Here is an 18271-nt window from a genome sequence, read left to right on the forward strand (position 1 = left end):
GATTGGGCGAGGTTTCCGGTGTTGTGACTGAAGCCCGTCAACATGGCGGCCAGCGTCCGCGGCCGCTCGCTGAAGCACCTCAGGATACGAGGTAACCTCCACTACCCCTGTCCCTGCGCTCCGTGCGCTCCACTCCTCAGGGTCGTCTCTCCCCCTCCCATCCCCCGGGCCCTCGGGGCGGGCGTGGGGACGGCGTCCAGGGCTCTGGCTGTGGCCGGGGCCGCCGCCGGCCTGCGAGTCCTAACTGGGTCTCTCTGTGTTTCGCGCAGGGCGGAATGACAGCGGCGAGGAGAACGTCCCGCTGGATCTCACCCGAGGTAACTAACGGCGGCCGGGGGCGGGGGCGCGCGCGGCCCCGGCTCGGGCCCCGGGGGGAGGGGCGGGGTGCTGGGTCCGAACCTCCGGCGGCCAGTCCGCGGGCCTTTGGGACCCATCCCCCCTCTCTCCGTCTCCTCTCCTCGGGCCGCCCCTACCCCGGCCAGTCCCCCTCCCCGCCTGCCTTCTCACCGTCCTGGGTGGGTGGCAGCGAGCGAGGGAGACGAACTCTAGGACTGTTGGGTTCTTGAGGACTTGGAAGGGAAAAGGGATGTACTTTCTCCTGGAGCCTTGTGCAAGTCAATCCTGGGGGTGGCCTGGGGAGGGGGGAGGTAGAAGCTGTTATTTAGGTTGCAAGAGGATGTCTAGGGGAAGAGCGACCACATCCTGCCCCCCCGCCCTGCAGAATACGTGATTGCTTTTTTATTCACCACCTCGGGGGAAATGCAAGGGATCGATATGTTTTTCTGTGGCGAGCCTAAGAACCGGCTGGTTACTGCTAGGTGTCTGGTACAGCTGGATCCCCCTCCCACACACACCCCCGTCCTCCCCTTTTCCCGGGCCGCCGGGAGTGTAGTTGGCAGAGACCGCCCCCTCACCCTGCTGCAGGTTCATTGTTTACCGTCGGCTGCAGCTATGAAGGTTTGTTTACACCGTCTGAACTGGTAAAAAACCTCAGCTATATTTTTAAAAGACCTGCCCTTGCCCAGCATTCCTTCCATCGGTGGCTGTGTTGGAATGCATTCACCACTGTGCTCTAAGATTTGGTGATTGTAGAAGCGGTTTCTCTCTCTCTCTCTCTCTCTCTCTCTCTCTCTCTCTCTCTCTCTCTCAGCGTGATTTGGTCTGCTGTTTCAGAGCAGGACCAGTTTCACTTAGACTTTTTCTTGTAAAGTAGTTTGTTTTACAGTCGTCGAAACTGGAAACAACCTTTGAAGTTTAAATTCTGCAGAACTATCTGAAGACACAATTTTAGTCTCAATTTTGCAGTTTTAATATTGAGAAAAATCTAAAGTAGATTCTATATTGTTGTTAAGTTATTTCTTGATGCCCATTAAGGCAGTTTCTGACTTCAAAGGCTAGTAAGTATAACAATTTTTGATGTTCCTTTCAAGTCTTGACAGTTGTTAATGACAGGGAAAGTGAGCTGTCATGTAGCTGTCCAGCTAAAATAGAACTATGTTACAGTTAATGGTTTATTCTTTGAGTCTAAAGATTTGGATTCAGAGGAACTGTAGGTTTCAAGTAGAAGAATTTTTGAAGTAAAACCATTTAGTCTTTTAAGTGATAGAAGCAGCAATCAGTTCACTGTGGAAAAATGATACCCTTTAGTAAAATTTTGGACATTATAATTGCTCTAAAACTTTTTGGCTTTTGAATGTAATGAGAGTATATATCTTGAGTTGCAATAACTGGAAAAATAACAATCAAAAAAGTATGTCGATCTTCAGAGCTTTTCTATCAAAACAAATCTTGTTCCTACGAAACTGAAACTTGGCATCCTAGTCCTTTACCACATGTAGTTTATTAGCAATTTAATTTATATCTGAGCAGGTTTTTTTAGAGGTAAAATTAGGTAGACTCCAAATGGAATTTGTGCTTTAAAAACAGCTTAGTGATTTATTTATTATAATAGCTTAACTGAGATATTGTATATATGGTTGATGACTGAATCTTTGTTGTATGACTAATCTACTAATTGAATGTTGAAATTTGATTTCACTTAGGCTTGGTTTACTGATATTTGTCTTCTTATGTATCAAGACCTTGGTTTTTAAATTTCGCGTATGTTTTTTCCAGCAAGCATTTATTAAATGACTGTTGTGTCAACTTAACCGAGTATTTATTAAGTGCTTAATATGTGCCACGACGTGGTAAGAGCTGGAAATGCAAATATAATAAGCAAAAAAAAAGATATTCCCAACTCTCAAGGAGCTTGCATTCTAGTGGGAGGAAGACAAAGTGTAAAGAGAAGCTGAAAAGTAGAGAGAGGAGGTAAACAGGGAATTTGTGGGGAGAAGGGATGGGAAATGGGAAGATGGGCCAAAGAGCCAAGTGAGTAGTGAAGAAGTAAGCGTCCTGTGGTATGCACAGTTTGGTTTTGTTTTAGGGATAATACAAAGTAAGTAGTAGATCATTTCTATCTCCTAGAGTACTTTACGTAGTCTATTTAAAACAAAATGTGAACAGAATAAATGGAAAATATTTTTTAAAAAGCTTTGTATAAGATGTGAGAATTTAACATACTCAGTATTACAAAGGAGCTTGGTTTAGACAGGTTGATAAGATTTATTGGCACTTTTATAGTGAAAATATTTTTTAAACTGTAAGCCAAAGAATTACTGGGGTAAAACTGTGATTGTTTCATTGGGCAAAGAGGATTTGTGGACCCAGTCTGCAGAAAGTTAGGAATTACATTTCAGGAGTGACCCTGCACCATTCCTTTCTGAGTCAACAGAACAGTAGGGCAGTCTGGATGAATCATCTGTATGTGAAATGGATCACCTTGTGTAAAAACATCAGGTTGGGGCTCCAAAATTTTAAATGTTGTAGCAGTTTTGCTGTAATTTCAGTTATTTGTCTATTTTACCTGAAATAATTTACCTCTATGAAACAGAGGTTATGGTTAATATGATACATATAAATTTTAGTATACAGCTGTTATGTAAAATGAGAATTATGTAAAAGTACATTTAAGAAAGAGAAGGGGAAGAATTTGAATTATTATATACTTAACACTAAGAAATTATGTTATTAAGGTTAAAGTTGAGATTTTTTTTAAACCAGTTAGATATGAAAATAAGCTGACAGGTATATTGTCCTTTAAAGTGATTTTTACACAAGTTATCTCATTTGAATCCTGTAGGATAGCTACTAACTATAGTTATTATCACCCCCATTTTACAGGTGAGGAAACTGAGACTTAGAAGGGATAAGTGACTTGACCATGGTCACACAGCTAATAAGGATCTAAGGTGGATGTGAACTCGGATATGTCTGATTCTGAGTTCAACATTCTTTCCACTAGATGTTTTTCAGTCATGTCCAGCTCTTTGTGACCCCATTTGGGGTTTTCCTGGCAAAGGTAGCAGAGTGGTTTGACATTTCCTTCTCCAGCTCATTTTTACAGAAGAGGAAACTGAGGCAGAGTTAAGTGACTTGCCCAATATCTAGTAAATGTCTGAAGCTGGCTTTGAACTGAGGAAGATAAGTCTCCCTGACTCCAGGCCCAGCACTCTATCCATCTCGACACTTGGCTGCCCTTCCACTAGGTACCCTGCCATATATGGATATTTGTAATATATTACCCCTTGAATATAATAGGAAAAAAGTTATTTATATACACTAAAGATGCATGTGGAAAGTAAGTGAATAGTACTTGGAGTGATATTGTGTTTTACAGTTCATTCAAATATTGCCTTACCCATTTAAGAGGTTGGAAAACATGTCTTAATCTGTCTGCTACTTTCCCCAGTATCTAGTATAATGCTTCTCACATAGTAGTAATAATGTTAATTACTTAGAGTCTACATTCACAAAATGTCTGTTGATTGATTCAGTTGAGATCAGTTGAAATTGTAATAGGTATTATTATAATTAGTTATTTGTCATAGGTGATATTACTTTCTGTTGTCTGGTAGGCTGCTTTGCTTAGTGAGTAGAGTTGGTTAGGTTCAAATCCTGCCTCTGACATATACTGGCTATTTGACCCTTGGAAGTTCACTTAACCTCAGTATCTTAGACTACTTTCCAAGACTTGGGGAGTTTTTTTCATGAGGAGTTCTCTGTACTATTGAAATCATGCTGTCCCCCATATCCCTAGCCTCTCCATTGCCAAATCTTGCCATTCAGATTAATTATTTAATTTGTTGACTCCCCAGGCACTTACCGTGCACAGCATTAAATCTTTTTGTAACTTTGTTAATATCTCATTTCCCTCTCTTTTCCATGCATTGAAACCCAGATATCATAAGTACTACTTCTACTTAAGGGATCTGTTCAGAGGACAGACTTTAGTGTAGGGGTCCATGAACTTTTTTTTAGAAAAGGTTTAACCTGAAGTCCATGAACTTAAAATATTTTTTAATAACTGTATTTCAACATAACTAGTTTCCTTTGTGATCCTAAGCTTTTCATGCATTTAAAAGCTTTATTATGAGAAGGGTTCCATAGATTTCACAAATTGCCAAAGGGTTTCACAAAAACATACCCTGGTTTTATTGTTGGTCTGAATGTGTTGTCTGATACTTAATGAATCAAAGATGAAGAAGATAATGAAGCTAAGCTATTCTTAAGGTCCATATGAGTCAGAACCTTCATAGTATGACTATTTACTTTGCTTACAGTGAATTCCCTGATTAGACATACCTCTAATTGTAAATATCAGATTCCAAAATATAAATTTTTTTGGATCACATCCTCTTTTGTTATCCTGCCAGTTCCTTTCGTTTAGTGTAAATAACTGAGTTGACTATCTGATTGTCAATAAACATTTAGAAAGGGAGTAGTAAAGAGACCAAAACTATAAAAAGAATACATTCTATGCCAAGTGAAACCCTTCAGTGATAGGGAATTCTGTGGTCTTTAGAGAAAACCCATGTGACTTTGAGATAGCTCAAGTTTGTTAGGAAGTTTTTCCTTGTATCTATCTAGCTGAAGTCTATCTGAGTAACTTGTAACCATTGCTCTTGGTTCTCTCTGTGGGGCAAAATAAAACAATTCTAATCTTGCTTCCACATGGCAACCTTTCATATAATTGGAGACAGTTATTATGGTCCACCAAAGTTTACTGGACTCAGTATTTCTACTTTCTTCAACTTGTATATCATGATTTCAAGTCTCGTTATAATTCTGCTTATTGTTCTCCTTGGGGCAAACTGTTTCTTCTCAGTGTTCTTTTAAAATGTGACACCCAAGGTTGCTGCTGAAATGTAGGGGAAATGGCTTTCAAGTTGGAAGACCTGGGTTAGAATTCTATCTCTACTACTTCCTACTTGTGTGACCTTGATTAAGTTACTTGTGCCCTTTGGGCCTTGGTTTACTCTTCTGTTAAATAAGGGAGTCAAAGCAGGTAATTTCTTTGATCCCTTTCAGCTCTAAATTTTATGATCTTAAGACAACTATTTGTTTTTCATGTTTTCTTGTTGTATGTGTGGCTTCATTATTTAACTTGTATTTGTTTCTCTGTAAAATGACTATCTAGTACACCCCTATAGTGCATAAGACTTGGGCATGGCTGCAGGTAGGACACCTAAGAGGTTATTGAAATAACCAAAATATGAAACTGATAAGGGAATGGCTTAGGGTGGTGGCTATGGAAATGAACAGTATTGAAACTAAGAGGCAACACAGAAAGAGAATTGGTTAGGTTAAACATGGAATGGTGGCAGTGGGCTCTGAGGAATGATGTAAAGAAAGCAAAAAGGCAAAGGTCAAATTTGCAAGCCTGAGGCAAACATGAAATTATGATGTTACCAAATAAAAGAAAAAAATTGGGAAACTTGTATCTTTGAGAGGGAAGATAATTAGGATCATAGATGTAGAGCTGGAAGGGACTTTAGAGGTTTATCTAGTCCAGGGGTGGGGAACACAATCTAGTGCAACACACACACACACACACATACACACACACTCACACACTTGCTCACTCACTCGCTTACTCGCTTTCAGTCCTGTTTTGCAGGTGAGAAACTGAGACCTAGAGAGAATAAGTGGCTGAGTCAGGATATGAACTGAGGTCCCTTCATTACAAATTCAATACCTTTTCCACTGTAGTATACTGCCTTTGATAATAGATTCAGGTTTTCTGGATTTATAGGTACCTGAAAATTAGGTTTGAATTCTGCCTTTAACGTGTTTGACCATGGATGTACCACTTAATTTCAATGAGCTTCAGTTTCTTTGTCTGTAAAATGAGGATACTATCTCCCTGAGTGCCTCAGATGGTATACATATATACACACATATATATGTATATATGAAATAATTTGTCAGCTTTAAGGAACTATAGAAAATTCTTTCTGCTCTGTCACTTGTTTTGAAAAGGTGAATTTGTTCCCACAGTTAATACATTAAGGAACAATTTGAGCATAACTTGAATTTTGTGTTTGCTTATGTGAGATTTTTATCTGTGAGAAAGCAGAAAACAGAAAATTGTACTACTCTACAATTGTTGACTAGCTGCAGACTTTCTAACCTCTAGTTCCACATGTATGCTTCCAGTCTTTTTCGGGGTAAAGTGCCATATTTATTCTATATCCTCTGGTGCAATAGGAGCCATGAGCTGACAGTTCATTTTTATCCCCTTCCTCACCTAACATCATGGTTGAAGTGCACCCCTCCTGCCACTCAGTTTTACCAGCCCCTGCCCTGTCAGAACCTGGGAGCAGTAATATGAGGCCATCACTATTTAGTATATATATGTATTTTTTTGGGGGGTGCCTAGGCAATGGAGTTAACTGACTTGCCCAGGGTCACACAGCTAATTAAGTGTTATGTGTCTGAGGCTGGATTTGAAATGAGGTCCTCCTGAATCCAGGGCCAGTGATCTATCTACTGTGCCACCTAGCTGCCCCAGGCTTTTTCCCTTCCCTTCCCTTCCCTTCCCTTCCCTTCCCTTCCCTTCCCTTCCCTTCCCTTCCCTTCCCTTCCCTTCCCTTCCCTTCCCTTCCCTTCCCTTCCCTTCCCTTCCCGTCTCTTCCCGTCCCTTCCCGTCCCGTCCCGTCCCGTCCCGTCCCGTCCCGTCCCTTACCAACATGTACAGCACTGTGCTATCCTTACCTTTTTTTTTTAAATTTTTCACTGATGAAGTTTTTGAGTGTTGTGCTCCTAACCCCATTTTCCTCATATGCCCTGTGGTTTTTTATTGCCTGATTTTGCATGACTGTGATTGTTAGGAATGAGTATGTTGACTTATAAAAGAACTGGCTTTATATAAATGTCAGTTACTATAGTGTTTAGTTTTAGGCGATATTTGAACATCCATGTTGAAATTTGTGCTCAGGCAACTGAAGGTAGGGTACTAGACAGACGGTAGTCAACTTAGACATAAATAGAAGTCTTGTAGACATCAGCATAGAGGAGGTGTACTCTGAAGAAGTAAATAAAGAGGGATCATTGTTAACCTTGGAGAACACTATTAAGGGGCAGTAATTGTATAAGGGCAAGGGCATTGGACTTAGCATATGAGTTTAGTTCCATTCCCAAATCCCTGAAAATAGCAATTTGGCTCTGAATAAGTTACTTCTTTTTTTTTTTTGTTAGTATAAATTTATTTATTTTTGGTTTTCAACATTTACTTCCTGAACAAGTTACTTTTGTGGACCTTCATCTTTTTCGTTTGTCAGATGAATTAAGTTCTACTGTGATCACTAAAGTTTCAGCTTTATCATTTTATAATTATACCACCTTTTAGGAACCATAGGCAAGTTAAGAGAGAGCTTTTACAACTCTGTTAAATCCTTTTAAACCAGTCTTTATAATTGGTTGTATGTGTGTATATAAGTGTGAAAGACATAGCACTTTTAAGTTATAGTTAACTCACATACTGCAAATTGGTGAAGATTTAAAAAAATGGCAATATTCAATGTTGGAGGGGTTGTGGAATGATAGGCACACTAATGCATTGTTGGTTGAGCTGAAATCAGTACCACCATTTTGGAAAGAATTCTGCAATTACCCAAATAAAGTGACTCAATTGTCCCTACCATTTAAACTAGAGACTCCATTACTTGGTGTATAACCTAACGAAGCCATCAGTAAGAAGAAAGCCCCTACGTGAATGTAATGGCATATTACTGTGCTGTAAGAAATAATAGGTGTGATGAATAGAGAAGCATGGAAAGAGCTACCTGAACGAATGCAGAGTGAAGAAAACAGTATACAAAATAGCTATAACAGTGTAAATGGAAAGCAACCACATACTGAAGAAACAAAGGTGAATATAACACAGTTTTAAAGATCAAGTATGATTTGAAAGAAGAGATATAAAAAGTACCTCCCTCCCCACTGCTTTGTGGAGGTGGGAAGTTAAACAGATATACATTGCACGTTTTTTGGACTTTTTAAGTGTATTGCACAGTTATGCTGATTTTTTTTGCCTTCTCTTTTCAAAATAATATTTTTTATATGGGTTGACTGTCTGGGAGGGGGAGAGGAAGGATTTTTGGGATAATTATGTTAATGAAAGAAACAAGTCAACAATAAAAACTCATTTAAAAAATAAAATTGACTTTGTCAGTGTGTTTTTTTCTGTATTTAAAAGTGGAAAAATTAATTATTTAATATTTTTCTCACTTGGTTATGTTTGTTGTAGAGATCTAGAATGTCTTTATCTCTACTTATTCCTTTGAGATCACTTCTCTGACTACTACCAGACAAATAATGTTGTGTGTTGTTTACTGTTTCAAGTGTGTCAACCTCATTTTTCCAACAAGAAGGCTACAAACTAGATTTTTGAAGTAAGAAGACCTGGGAGAATCTTGGCTCTGCTACTTACCTGTGACCTGGGGGAAGTCACTTTACTTCTCTAGTTTTCAGTTTCCTCAACTATACAGTGGAGTTGGGGAGGGACACAGACAGATACTTGCTTTCCAAGATCCCTTCTACACTCTAAATCTATGATCCTACATATTATATACTTTTTCTGTAACTATCATGACATCAGATTCAGTACTGAGTTCATAACAGGCACTCAGATACTTGCTAATTATTTTTAACCACTTATACTAATGAAAATTCTCTTAAATCATAGTGAAGTGAATAATGACAACAGAATGATACCAGTTCTTCATAAGTGTGTAAGGTTTTAGTACCTTTCAGTCGGAGAATTACAGACTATAGATAGTCTAGTCTTCACTAAGTTAAAATTATTAATTTGACTATACAAAATATTTGAAGCATAAGCCTATACTTTTAAAAATATATAATATTTAAAATACCAAGTAGCACATCAAAAACATAAACAGACATTTAGATGTAGTAATTTTTCAATATGTAACAATGTGGAACTGGTGGTATATCTTATAAAAGAAATTGAAAACTCACCAAAATTAGAGCCTCTCTTGATTTTCAGTGTTCTCAATTGTGTTGCCTCCAAGCACAAACTTCTTGTGTATGCTTAACTCAGTTTGTGGCACAGTATGTCCTTAATAAATGCTTCTTGACATGGCCTTAATCAACTTCTGCCTAAGGGAAGTGGCACAGACGATATGAAATAGTGAAAAATCCAAAAAGTATTAATGGTATTATATTGCATATTACCTGCTAGTCAAACTAGACTACTCACCATTCCCTAATAACATCCTGTGCTATCTCCTTTGGGCCTTTGTTCCTACTCTTCCTTAAGAGTTTTGAATGGCTTAATCTCCCATCCTGTCTATAAGCTAATATACCAGCTCTTACTCCATGAAGTCTTTACACCTTTTTCCAGTTTGAAATTATCTCTACCTCATATTCTCTTTTAAAATTTTTTATTCTCCTTTATGTATATTTGTGATCTAATGGTATTTCTGTACTTGCATTATCCCCCTTACTAAATTGTAAACTTGAAGGCATATGCCATGTTGTTTTGTTTATTTGTATATGCCCCAGTCCCAAGCACACTACCTTATCTATACTAGGTTTGTTGAATGATGTTTGTTACCTTTCAAATGACCATATATGGAACACCTACAAATAATTTAAAATCATAGTTCAGCTTCTTATCACCCTTCAGTAGTATATGGTAAAAAAATTAAAATTAATTTTAATAGTTACATAAGCGAAACATAGCTGGAAAGGTAAATCTGAAGGGAAGGAATATGAGGACAAACAAAAAGATCCTTGTATTTCAGAGAAAATTATAAAGGTTATCTGTTTGAGTATATGTATACCTCTGCATCACTTTATTAGTATAGAAAACTTAGTTGACATTTCACTCTAGGATACAGCCAAATGCACAGATAAACGTGCGTATGCTCCATTCTTTGCTTTTTCTAGTCCTGAATTTCTTCTGGCTTGACCCTGCTTTCAGAAATCCAAGACCTTGGTAGAAGGAAGCAGCAAATCCTTGCACAATTGAGCAATACATTGAAAAAGCCTGAAAACAATGTATAACACCTGTGGACCTCCCACCTTTGCAAAGGGGTAGGTTCAGGGTTTCTTCAACTCTTGATGTTCAAGTGATCTTTATAATTTTGTTGATTAACTTTTTTTTTTTGGTGTGGTGTTCTTTCCATTTACATTGTAGTTAACTGTGTATGTTATTCTCTTGCCTCTGCTTATTTCACTTTGCATCAGTTCATGTAGATCTTTCCATGCTTCTCTATTCATCACATATATAATTTCTCACAGCACAGTAATATTACAGTACATTCATGTACCACAGTTTGTTTAGCCATTCCCAAATCAATAGGCATCTACTTTGTTTCCAATTCTTTGCTATCATAAAAAGTGCTGCAATAAATATTTTGGTGACTTTCTTCTTATTGAAGATTTCCTTGATGTATAAGCCCAGTGATGGAGTCTGGTTCAAAGAATATGGACATTTTAGTCACTTTATTTGTATTGTTTCAGATTGCTTTCAAAAATGATCATATCATTTTACACTTCCATCAGCATCATATTAGTGTGCCTGTCATTCCACAACTCTGCAATATTGAGGATGGCAATTTTTTGTCATCTTTGTCAACTTGCAGGCTGTGAGGTAAAACCTCAGGGTTGTTTTGATTTGCATTTCTCCCATTATTGGTGATTTGGAGCATTCTTTTTAGTTCTTTTGAGGACTGTTCATCTCCTTTAACTACTTACCTATGGGGGCATTTTAGCTTCAAAAAAACATAGAACCTATTTTCTTAAAGTCAGAAGTTTGTGGGCACATATTTAGTGTTTGAATATGACAATTGAGATTGAATTGGTTTTAAACGATTAAAAAGTCTCTTGAAATTCTTTTTTGTGTACCAAAATAAAAATATAGTCAACTTTTGATTGTCCTTTGTGGATTATCCACTTTGTGAATTGCCTTACCAACCTGGGTTCCTTTGGTTTGGAGAATTTAGAGAAGTTACAGGATTTTACAGAAGGAGAGCATATGAGTGAAGGAGAGAAAGTATGAGTATTCAACTACATTCTTAAATTATTTTTTGGTTTTCCTTTTTTAAAAATTCTGTTTATCTGTCTCACATGCATAATAAATACAACATGGAATATATATTTCTTATTAATCATAGGATCATAGAATTTAGATCTGGAAGGGAATTTAGAGATCATTTTGTGAGTCAAGATGGCAGAGTAGAAGGAAGCAGTGAATCTGGGCTGTCATTCACAGCTCTTCCAAACAGATCTGTAAAATGCACCAGACCAAATCCTGATGGAGAAATCTAGAAAAAGTCACAGGTTGGACCAGGTTGACTTAGAGAGGTCTGCAGACACTGGAGAAAGGGCTGGGCCATAGTACTTGGCCTAAAGAGAACTATAGCCCCTGGGGAAAGACTGCCCACTAGCACTATAGGAGGTCCCAGGACTCATACTGGAGCCTCCCCAGACCCATACTGGGGCACTGCCAACTGCCAGTTGGCAGCTTTGTTACCTACTACCTAGTTCCATGTTGAAGATACAGGGTAGAATGGTAAGGGAACCTGGGGAGTGTACCATGTACAGAGAAAGAAGGAAGTTCAAAAAGCCATTAGTACCAGTGGTGCAGCTCAGACCTCAGGCATAAATCGGTATCTCACTTCCAGCATCTAGTCCAGTCTTCAAAGGAATAACCAACACAGGAAACTCAGACTAAAGGGGAATCTATAATTATGCCACTTTGAATCAATAGCACTTTCTAGGTGACTAATAAGTATGGAGTCAAGTAGCAACTTATTATTGTGTAGACCCAGACCCAGGTCAGGAAATTGCAGCACTCAATCTTGGGGTGGGGTAAGCAAACCAAAAAACAACCTCACTATAAAGGTGGCAAGGATGCTCAAGACACAAATGCAGAAGAAAAAAATTACTCCAAAACTATCCTCCAGCAATACCTCACAGAAATACACAGTTTGGGCACAGACTAAACTAGAATTCCTGGAAGAGGTGAAGCAAGAGTTTAAAAAGAGTTAAGAAATATTTTTATAGATGGAATAAGAGTGCTTAAGGGAAAAATTAAAAAAAAAGATCAGAAAAAAAGATCAGTGGAAGAAAAAATTGGAGAGGGAAATAATAGTTTGGCACAAGTGCTACAAAGCTTTGCCCTAACAACAAACTCCCTGAAAATTAAAATGGACCACACAGAAGACAACAACTGAATGAGGCAACAAGAAATAATAAAGTCAAAAGGCTGAGAAAAAAAAAAAGAAAATGTGAAGTATCTCGTAGCAAAAACAACTGACCTGGAAAACAGACTAATGAGAAAAAAAAAATTTAAGAATCACTGAACTCTCTGAACATTGTGACCAGAAAGAACCTAGACATCCTGTTATAAGAAATCTTAAAAAAAAACTTCCCAGAGATTTAGAACTAGAAGGCAAAGTGGAAATAGAATCCATTACTTATCTTCTGAAAGAAACTCCCAAATGGAAACTCCCAGGAACACTATAGCCAAAACCCAGAACTTCAGGTCAAAGAAAAAGTACTTCCAAGTAGCCAGAAAGAAAGTATTTAAGTATTGAGATGCAGTAGTCAGAATCACTCATGATTTAGTAGCCACCCCAATAAAGTAATAGAGAACTTGGAAATCAGAATTCAGAGGCGAATCCAATTAAATAAGGCCTGAGAGTACTTTTGTTATGTCTTGATGTTCTTAAGAAACAATGGAAAGAGAGGAAGACAAGTATAGGGCAGAAGGCAGCAAAGGGAAAGAAAAGTTGAGTAAATTTATCTGTCACAAGGAGGTTGCAGCAAGTAGCTAAATAAACGAGGAGGAGGAGGTAGGGGAGGAAGTGCTGACACTTAAACCTCTCATCTGAACTGGTCAAAAAAAAGGGAATACACACACACACACACACACACACACACAGAGTTGGGTACAAAAATCCATTTTTCACTCAACAGGGAATTGGAGGGAAAGGGTAGAAGGAGAGGGGGAAGTAGAATTAGGTGGAGAGTGGATTGAATGACAAGTAAAAAAACCTCATATGGATGTACAAAAATATTTCAACTCTTTGATGTGGCAAAGTGTGGGAATCTGAGGTAGTGCCCATAAGTTAGGGAATCGAGAAATAAGCACAGTACTCTTATGCTGAATTTTTATCAGTATAGTGACCAGCCACTTTTCCAGAGGACTAATAATGAAATATGCTATCTACCTCCTAATAGAGAGGTGAAGGACTCAGTGCAGAATAAGACCAGTTTTTTTAGATGAGGCCAGTGTGGAAATTTGTTTTGACTGACTATTAATATATTTGATGAGAAATAATTAAAAGAGGGATGGCACTAGAATTAAGAGGTTGGGGAAAGTTTCCTTCAGAAAGTGAAATTTTAGTTGGGACTTAAAACAGTCAGTAGTCAGGGCAGAAGAGCAAGAGTATTTAGCTGATAAATGGAATGTCTTATTTGGGGAACAACCAGGAGACTAGTGTCACTGGTTGGAAGAGTATGTTTTGGGAAGTAAATGTAAGAAGATTGGAAAGGTAGGAGGGGGCTAAGTTATGAAGGGCTTTGAATATCAAATAGAGCGCCTTGTATTTGTTCCTGGAGGCAATAAGAAGCCATTGGAGTTTATTGAGATGTAAGATCACTTTTTGGAAAAGATCCTTTAATGTTGGCATTTTGTTCTACTGGATCAAATATCTTTTTGTAGTTAATAGACAAATACGATGGGATCTTGTATTTTCTACACCTCTCCTCCAATCCTGTAACTGTAAAGATGTGGTCTTCTGTGTTTATGAAAGTCTTCCCTATCCATACATATGTAAATAATTTTCATTAAAATATTCTTGTTATTGATTTTTATAGAAAAGAGCAAATAGAATGGTTGGTAGTACTTGATAACCTTCCAGGTTTTTTTCTAGTTGCAGTTTCATCTCATTTGTCCACCCTTCCTTCCCAATTTAGTGTCCTCCCTACTATCAGGTCTCTTCTTTTGTTTCTTGACTGTCAAGTCTTCTGTTTTCTCAATTTTGTTGCCTCAGGCATGGCCCTCTGATTCTCTTTTCTATCCTTGATGCCGTGTGTGTGTGTGTGTGTGTATGTATGTATGTGTCCACACACACACACACACACACACACACACACACACACACATATAGTGCTAATTCTACTTCCTGAATCCAGGCCCATTACTTACATAGTGTATCAGGGAATGATTTGTAGAGAGTGTAGAGGTGCATTCCTTCTACTGTGATAAGCATATATTAAGTGCTTACTTTATCATTCGTTGATGAAAAATAAGTTTGTCATAGGACTCTTGCTAGATTTCCATTTTTCATATCTTGGACTCTTAGTTTCATCTTTAGATGGCTCTTGGGATCATCTAGCTTACTAAAAACAGTTTTTTGCAAACTCATTCTTCCTTCTACTGTTTCATAAAGCAATACTATTCACAGTCTTACACCAACTTATGTGAGGTTTTACATGCTAAAGAGTTGACCTGCTAAATCCTTTGGCTGCCATTTCTCTATTTGGCAAGTATATCAAATATGTGCTAGCTCAGTCAGTTTCTAGGCTTTGTTGGCCTCCTCATCCTTACATCAATTAAACTTCAGTAGAAAATTGTTATAGTGTTTATATTTTCTCCTTGATCCATTTTCCATATTTTGGCATCACTGATTCTTTCCAAAGTTAATAACAATCTGTCAATTGCCAAATTTAATAATGCCCTTTTCTTAGTTCTCATTATTTTTGACTTCTCTGTAGCCTTTGACACTGTCAGTCAGTCTCTTCTCCTCTGTTTTTCAAAGCTTGGTAACCTAGCTTTCCTCTACCCCCACATTTCCAAATCTTATATCTTATATTCTCCCCACCCATACTCTATGATTTAGTGACACTGGATTCCTTGTTGTTCTTCAAACTAGATACTAAATTTCCTGACTTTCATTTTCACTGGTTTTCCCCCATGCCTAGAATTCTCTCTCTCTCTCTCTCTCTCTCTCTCTCTCTCTCTCTCTCTCTCTCTCTCTCTCTCTCTCTCTCTCTCTCTCTCTCTCTCTCTCTCTCTCTCTCTCTCTCTCTTTTTGCCTCCTAACTTCCTTGAAGCCCCAGCTGAAATCTCACTTTCTATAGGAAGCCTTTCCCATTGCCCCTTAATTCCAATCCCTTCTCTGTGTGATTATCTCCAATTTATTCTCTATATATATCTTGTTTGTACATAGATGTTAGCATCTTGTCTTTTGAGATTGGGGAGTGTCTTACTTTCTTTGTATCCCCAGGGCTTAACACAATGCCTGGCAATAGTATGTGCTTAATAAATGTTTATTGACTTAATAAATGTTTGAATAGGCAGCGGATTTAATTGTGTGACAAGTCTTCTCATTCTAATTTGATGTTGAATTTGGTCTGAATTGTTAAAAGTTAATGGTCCAATTTTACATAGACATCTAATTCAGAAATGATTCCCATATCAGTAACCAGTCATTTCCTCTCTGATTACATGGTTCCACCACCACCACCTTGTTCCTTCTTCTTGCCTCTGTCTCTCTCTCTCTCTCTTTCTGTCTCTCTCACTGATGGCATGTAGTGGGTGTAAATCTTTATATTCTTCCTTATAGCCTTTGAGTTCTTTTTCTTGATCCTGAGACTTTTTCAGCAGTTTTTGTCATCCATCCTTATCCCAACTTTACATTAAAATTACTGATATTAAAGTATATGTTGATTTAATTTGGAGGGTCCTATCAAGTTCTTGGTAGGAAGGAAATAAACATAAGTGCTTTACAAATATTATCTCATTTTTTCCTCTCAACAATCCTGGGTGGCAGGTATTATTATTATTAACCTTATTTCCGAAGTTGAGGAAGCTGAGGCAGTTGTGTGATCCTGGGTGATTTGCCCAGGATCACACAAGTAGTAGGTGCCTGATGTTGGATTTGAATTCTGGCTTCCTGACCCCAGGCCATTTCGCTATGTACTGTGGCCCCTAGGTACCTCAAGTAGAATTTCTTTACCTTTTCAATAAATGGTAGAGCAGATAATATCTATGAAGATTAATGGAAGAACCAAATGAGAATGGAGTTGGATATTTTAAGGGAATTTTGGAAAAATTTATTAATAGAAAGTTTAGGAAAAAAGGAAATTATTAAAAGCTTTAGGTAAAAGGTTTTAGAAGTAGAGATTGTATAGTTCTTTTAATATTATTGTTTCTTATAATTTTATTTAAAAATGTAGATCTTAGTGAATTCTTTGAAAGGCTTTGAGATAAATTTAGCACACTGTATTACAACCTACTGTTTTTATATCTTAGACACATGCATCAAAGCTTAAAAAAAGTACTAGTATCTTTTAAACAAGTATGCTGTTATTGTTTAATCATCTGGGCTACTAGAATAAATGTCTTTTGATAGGCATGTTTTTCCTTCAGTGGAGCTTTATTGTTTTCTATCAAGTCTATCTCCTATTCAGTGATGAGCATAATAAGCAAGAGTGATTTTCCTATACATCATTAGTCAGAAACTGCTGCATTTTTCTCTTAAGTATTTCAAGACAAATATTTGTTTCATGAGTTGTGGTAGATAATGTACAGTACAAAAGAAGACTAGGTGCCTATAAGGAGCTGATAATTAATTTGGGAGACAAGACATCTATACTTGTAATATATATATATATGCAAAATTAAGCAGCTGTGGTCTGTATCACTGTCTGCTATATTGGAAGGAATGAATTATTCTGAATAGTGTATTTTGCTAGGAAAAAGATGAGGTTTTGCCATTTAAGTACCAAACTTTTTTTTTAATCTCAGGAATTTTGGATGGAAATTTTTCAAGGAGGGAGAGTTGAATGTGAGAGAATTGGGAGGATTTATACTAGTCTCAGCTTCCTACACACTAACTATATGTCTGAGCAAGTCATTCTACCTTGCCAAGACCTCAGATTCTTACTCTAAAATGAATGGGTCCCTTCCAACTTAGTTTCTATACAATGTCTATATAATATATGCCTATATTATATTACTTGCCTTTTTAAACAAAATAGTATATGAGTTTTTCTTGATGACTCAATCATAATTATAAACATTAGTTTATTGTCCTTCATTGTAATAGAGTGATATCCTCAGTGCTCTATTTTTGTTGTTCATTTGTTCAATCATGCCCAACTCTTCATGACCCTATGGACTGTATCACATCAGGCCCTAATATCCTCCACTATCTCTCAAAGTCTGTTCAAGCTCATGTTTGTTGCTTCTATGACAATATCTATCCATCTCATCCTCTACCTTCCCCTTCTCTTTTTGCCTTCAATCTTTCCCAACATCAGGGTCTTTTCCAATGAGTCCTGTCTTGTCATTATGTGGCTAATGTATTTAAGCTTCAGTATTTGTCCTTCCAAGTAGTCTGTTCTTAAAGTATTGACTGATTTGATTTCCTCGCTGTCCAAGGGAATCTCAAAAATCTTTTCCAGCACCACAATTTGAAAGTGTTGATTCTGTGCTCCGCTTTCCTGATAGTTCAAATCTCATAGCCATAAATTACTACAGGAAAACCCATAGCTTTGACTATATGGACCTTTGTTGCCAGGGTGATGTCTCTGCGTTTTAGTATGCTGTCCTGATTTGCCACAGCTTTTCTCCCAAGGAGCAAGCGTCTTTAAATTTAGTTGCTTCAGTCAATGTCTGCAGTGATCTTTGAGCCCAAGAATATAAACTCTGACACTATTTCTATTTCTTCTCCCTCTATTTGACATGAAGTGATTTTTTTTAATGTTCAGTTTCAAGCCAGCTTTTACAATCTGCTTTTTCACCTTTATCAAGAGGCTTCTTAATTATTCTTCACTTTCTGCCATCAGAGTGGTATTGTCAGCATAGCTGAGATTGTTGATCTTTCTCCTGGCAACCTTAATTCTGGCT

The 18271-nt window shown here is 37.7% G+C and overlaps 1 protein-coding gene across 3 annotated transcripts in view; it reads left to right on the plus strand.

The window, feature by feature from the left end:
- RICTOR (RPTOR independent companion of MTOR complex 2) overlaps positions 1-18271 on the plus strand; it is a 125504-nt gene continuing 107233 nt past the window's right edge. For all 3 annotated transcript variants that reach the window (XM_020996096.2, XM_020996115.2, XM_078153211.1), the window contains exons 1-2: positions 1-91; positions 270-317. In XM_020996096.2, the coding sequence (XP_020851755.1) occupies positions 43-91; positions 270-317 (97 nt within the window). In that variant the 5' untranslated portion in view covers positions 1-42. The remainder of the gene's footprint in view (positions 92-269; positions 318-18271) is intronic.

This window comes from Phascolarctos cinereus, unplaced genomic scaffold, assembly GCF_003287225.1.
Source record: "Phascolarctos cinereus isolate Bilbo 61053 unplaced genomic scaffold, phaCin_HiC Scaffold_4;HRSCAF=312, whole genome shotgun sequence".
Taxonomy (NCBI): Eukaryota; Metazoa; Chordata; class Mammalia; order Diprotodontia; family Phascolarctidae; genus Phascolarctos; species Phascolarctos cinereus.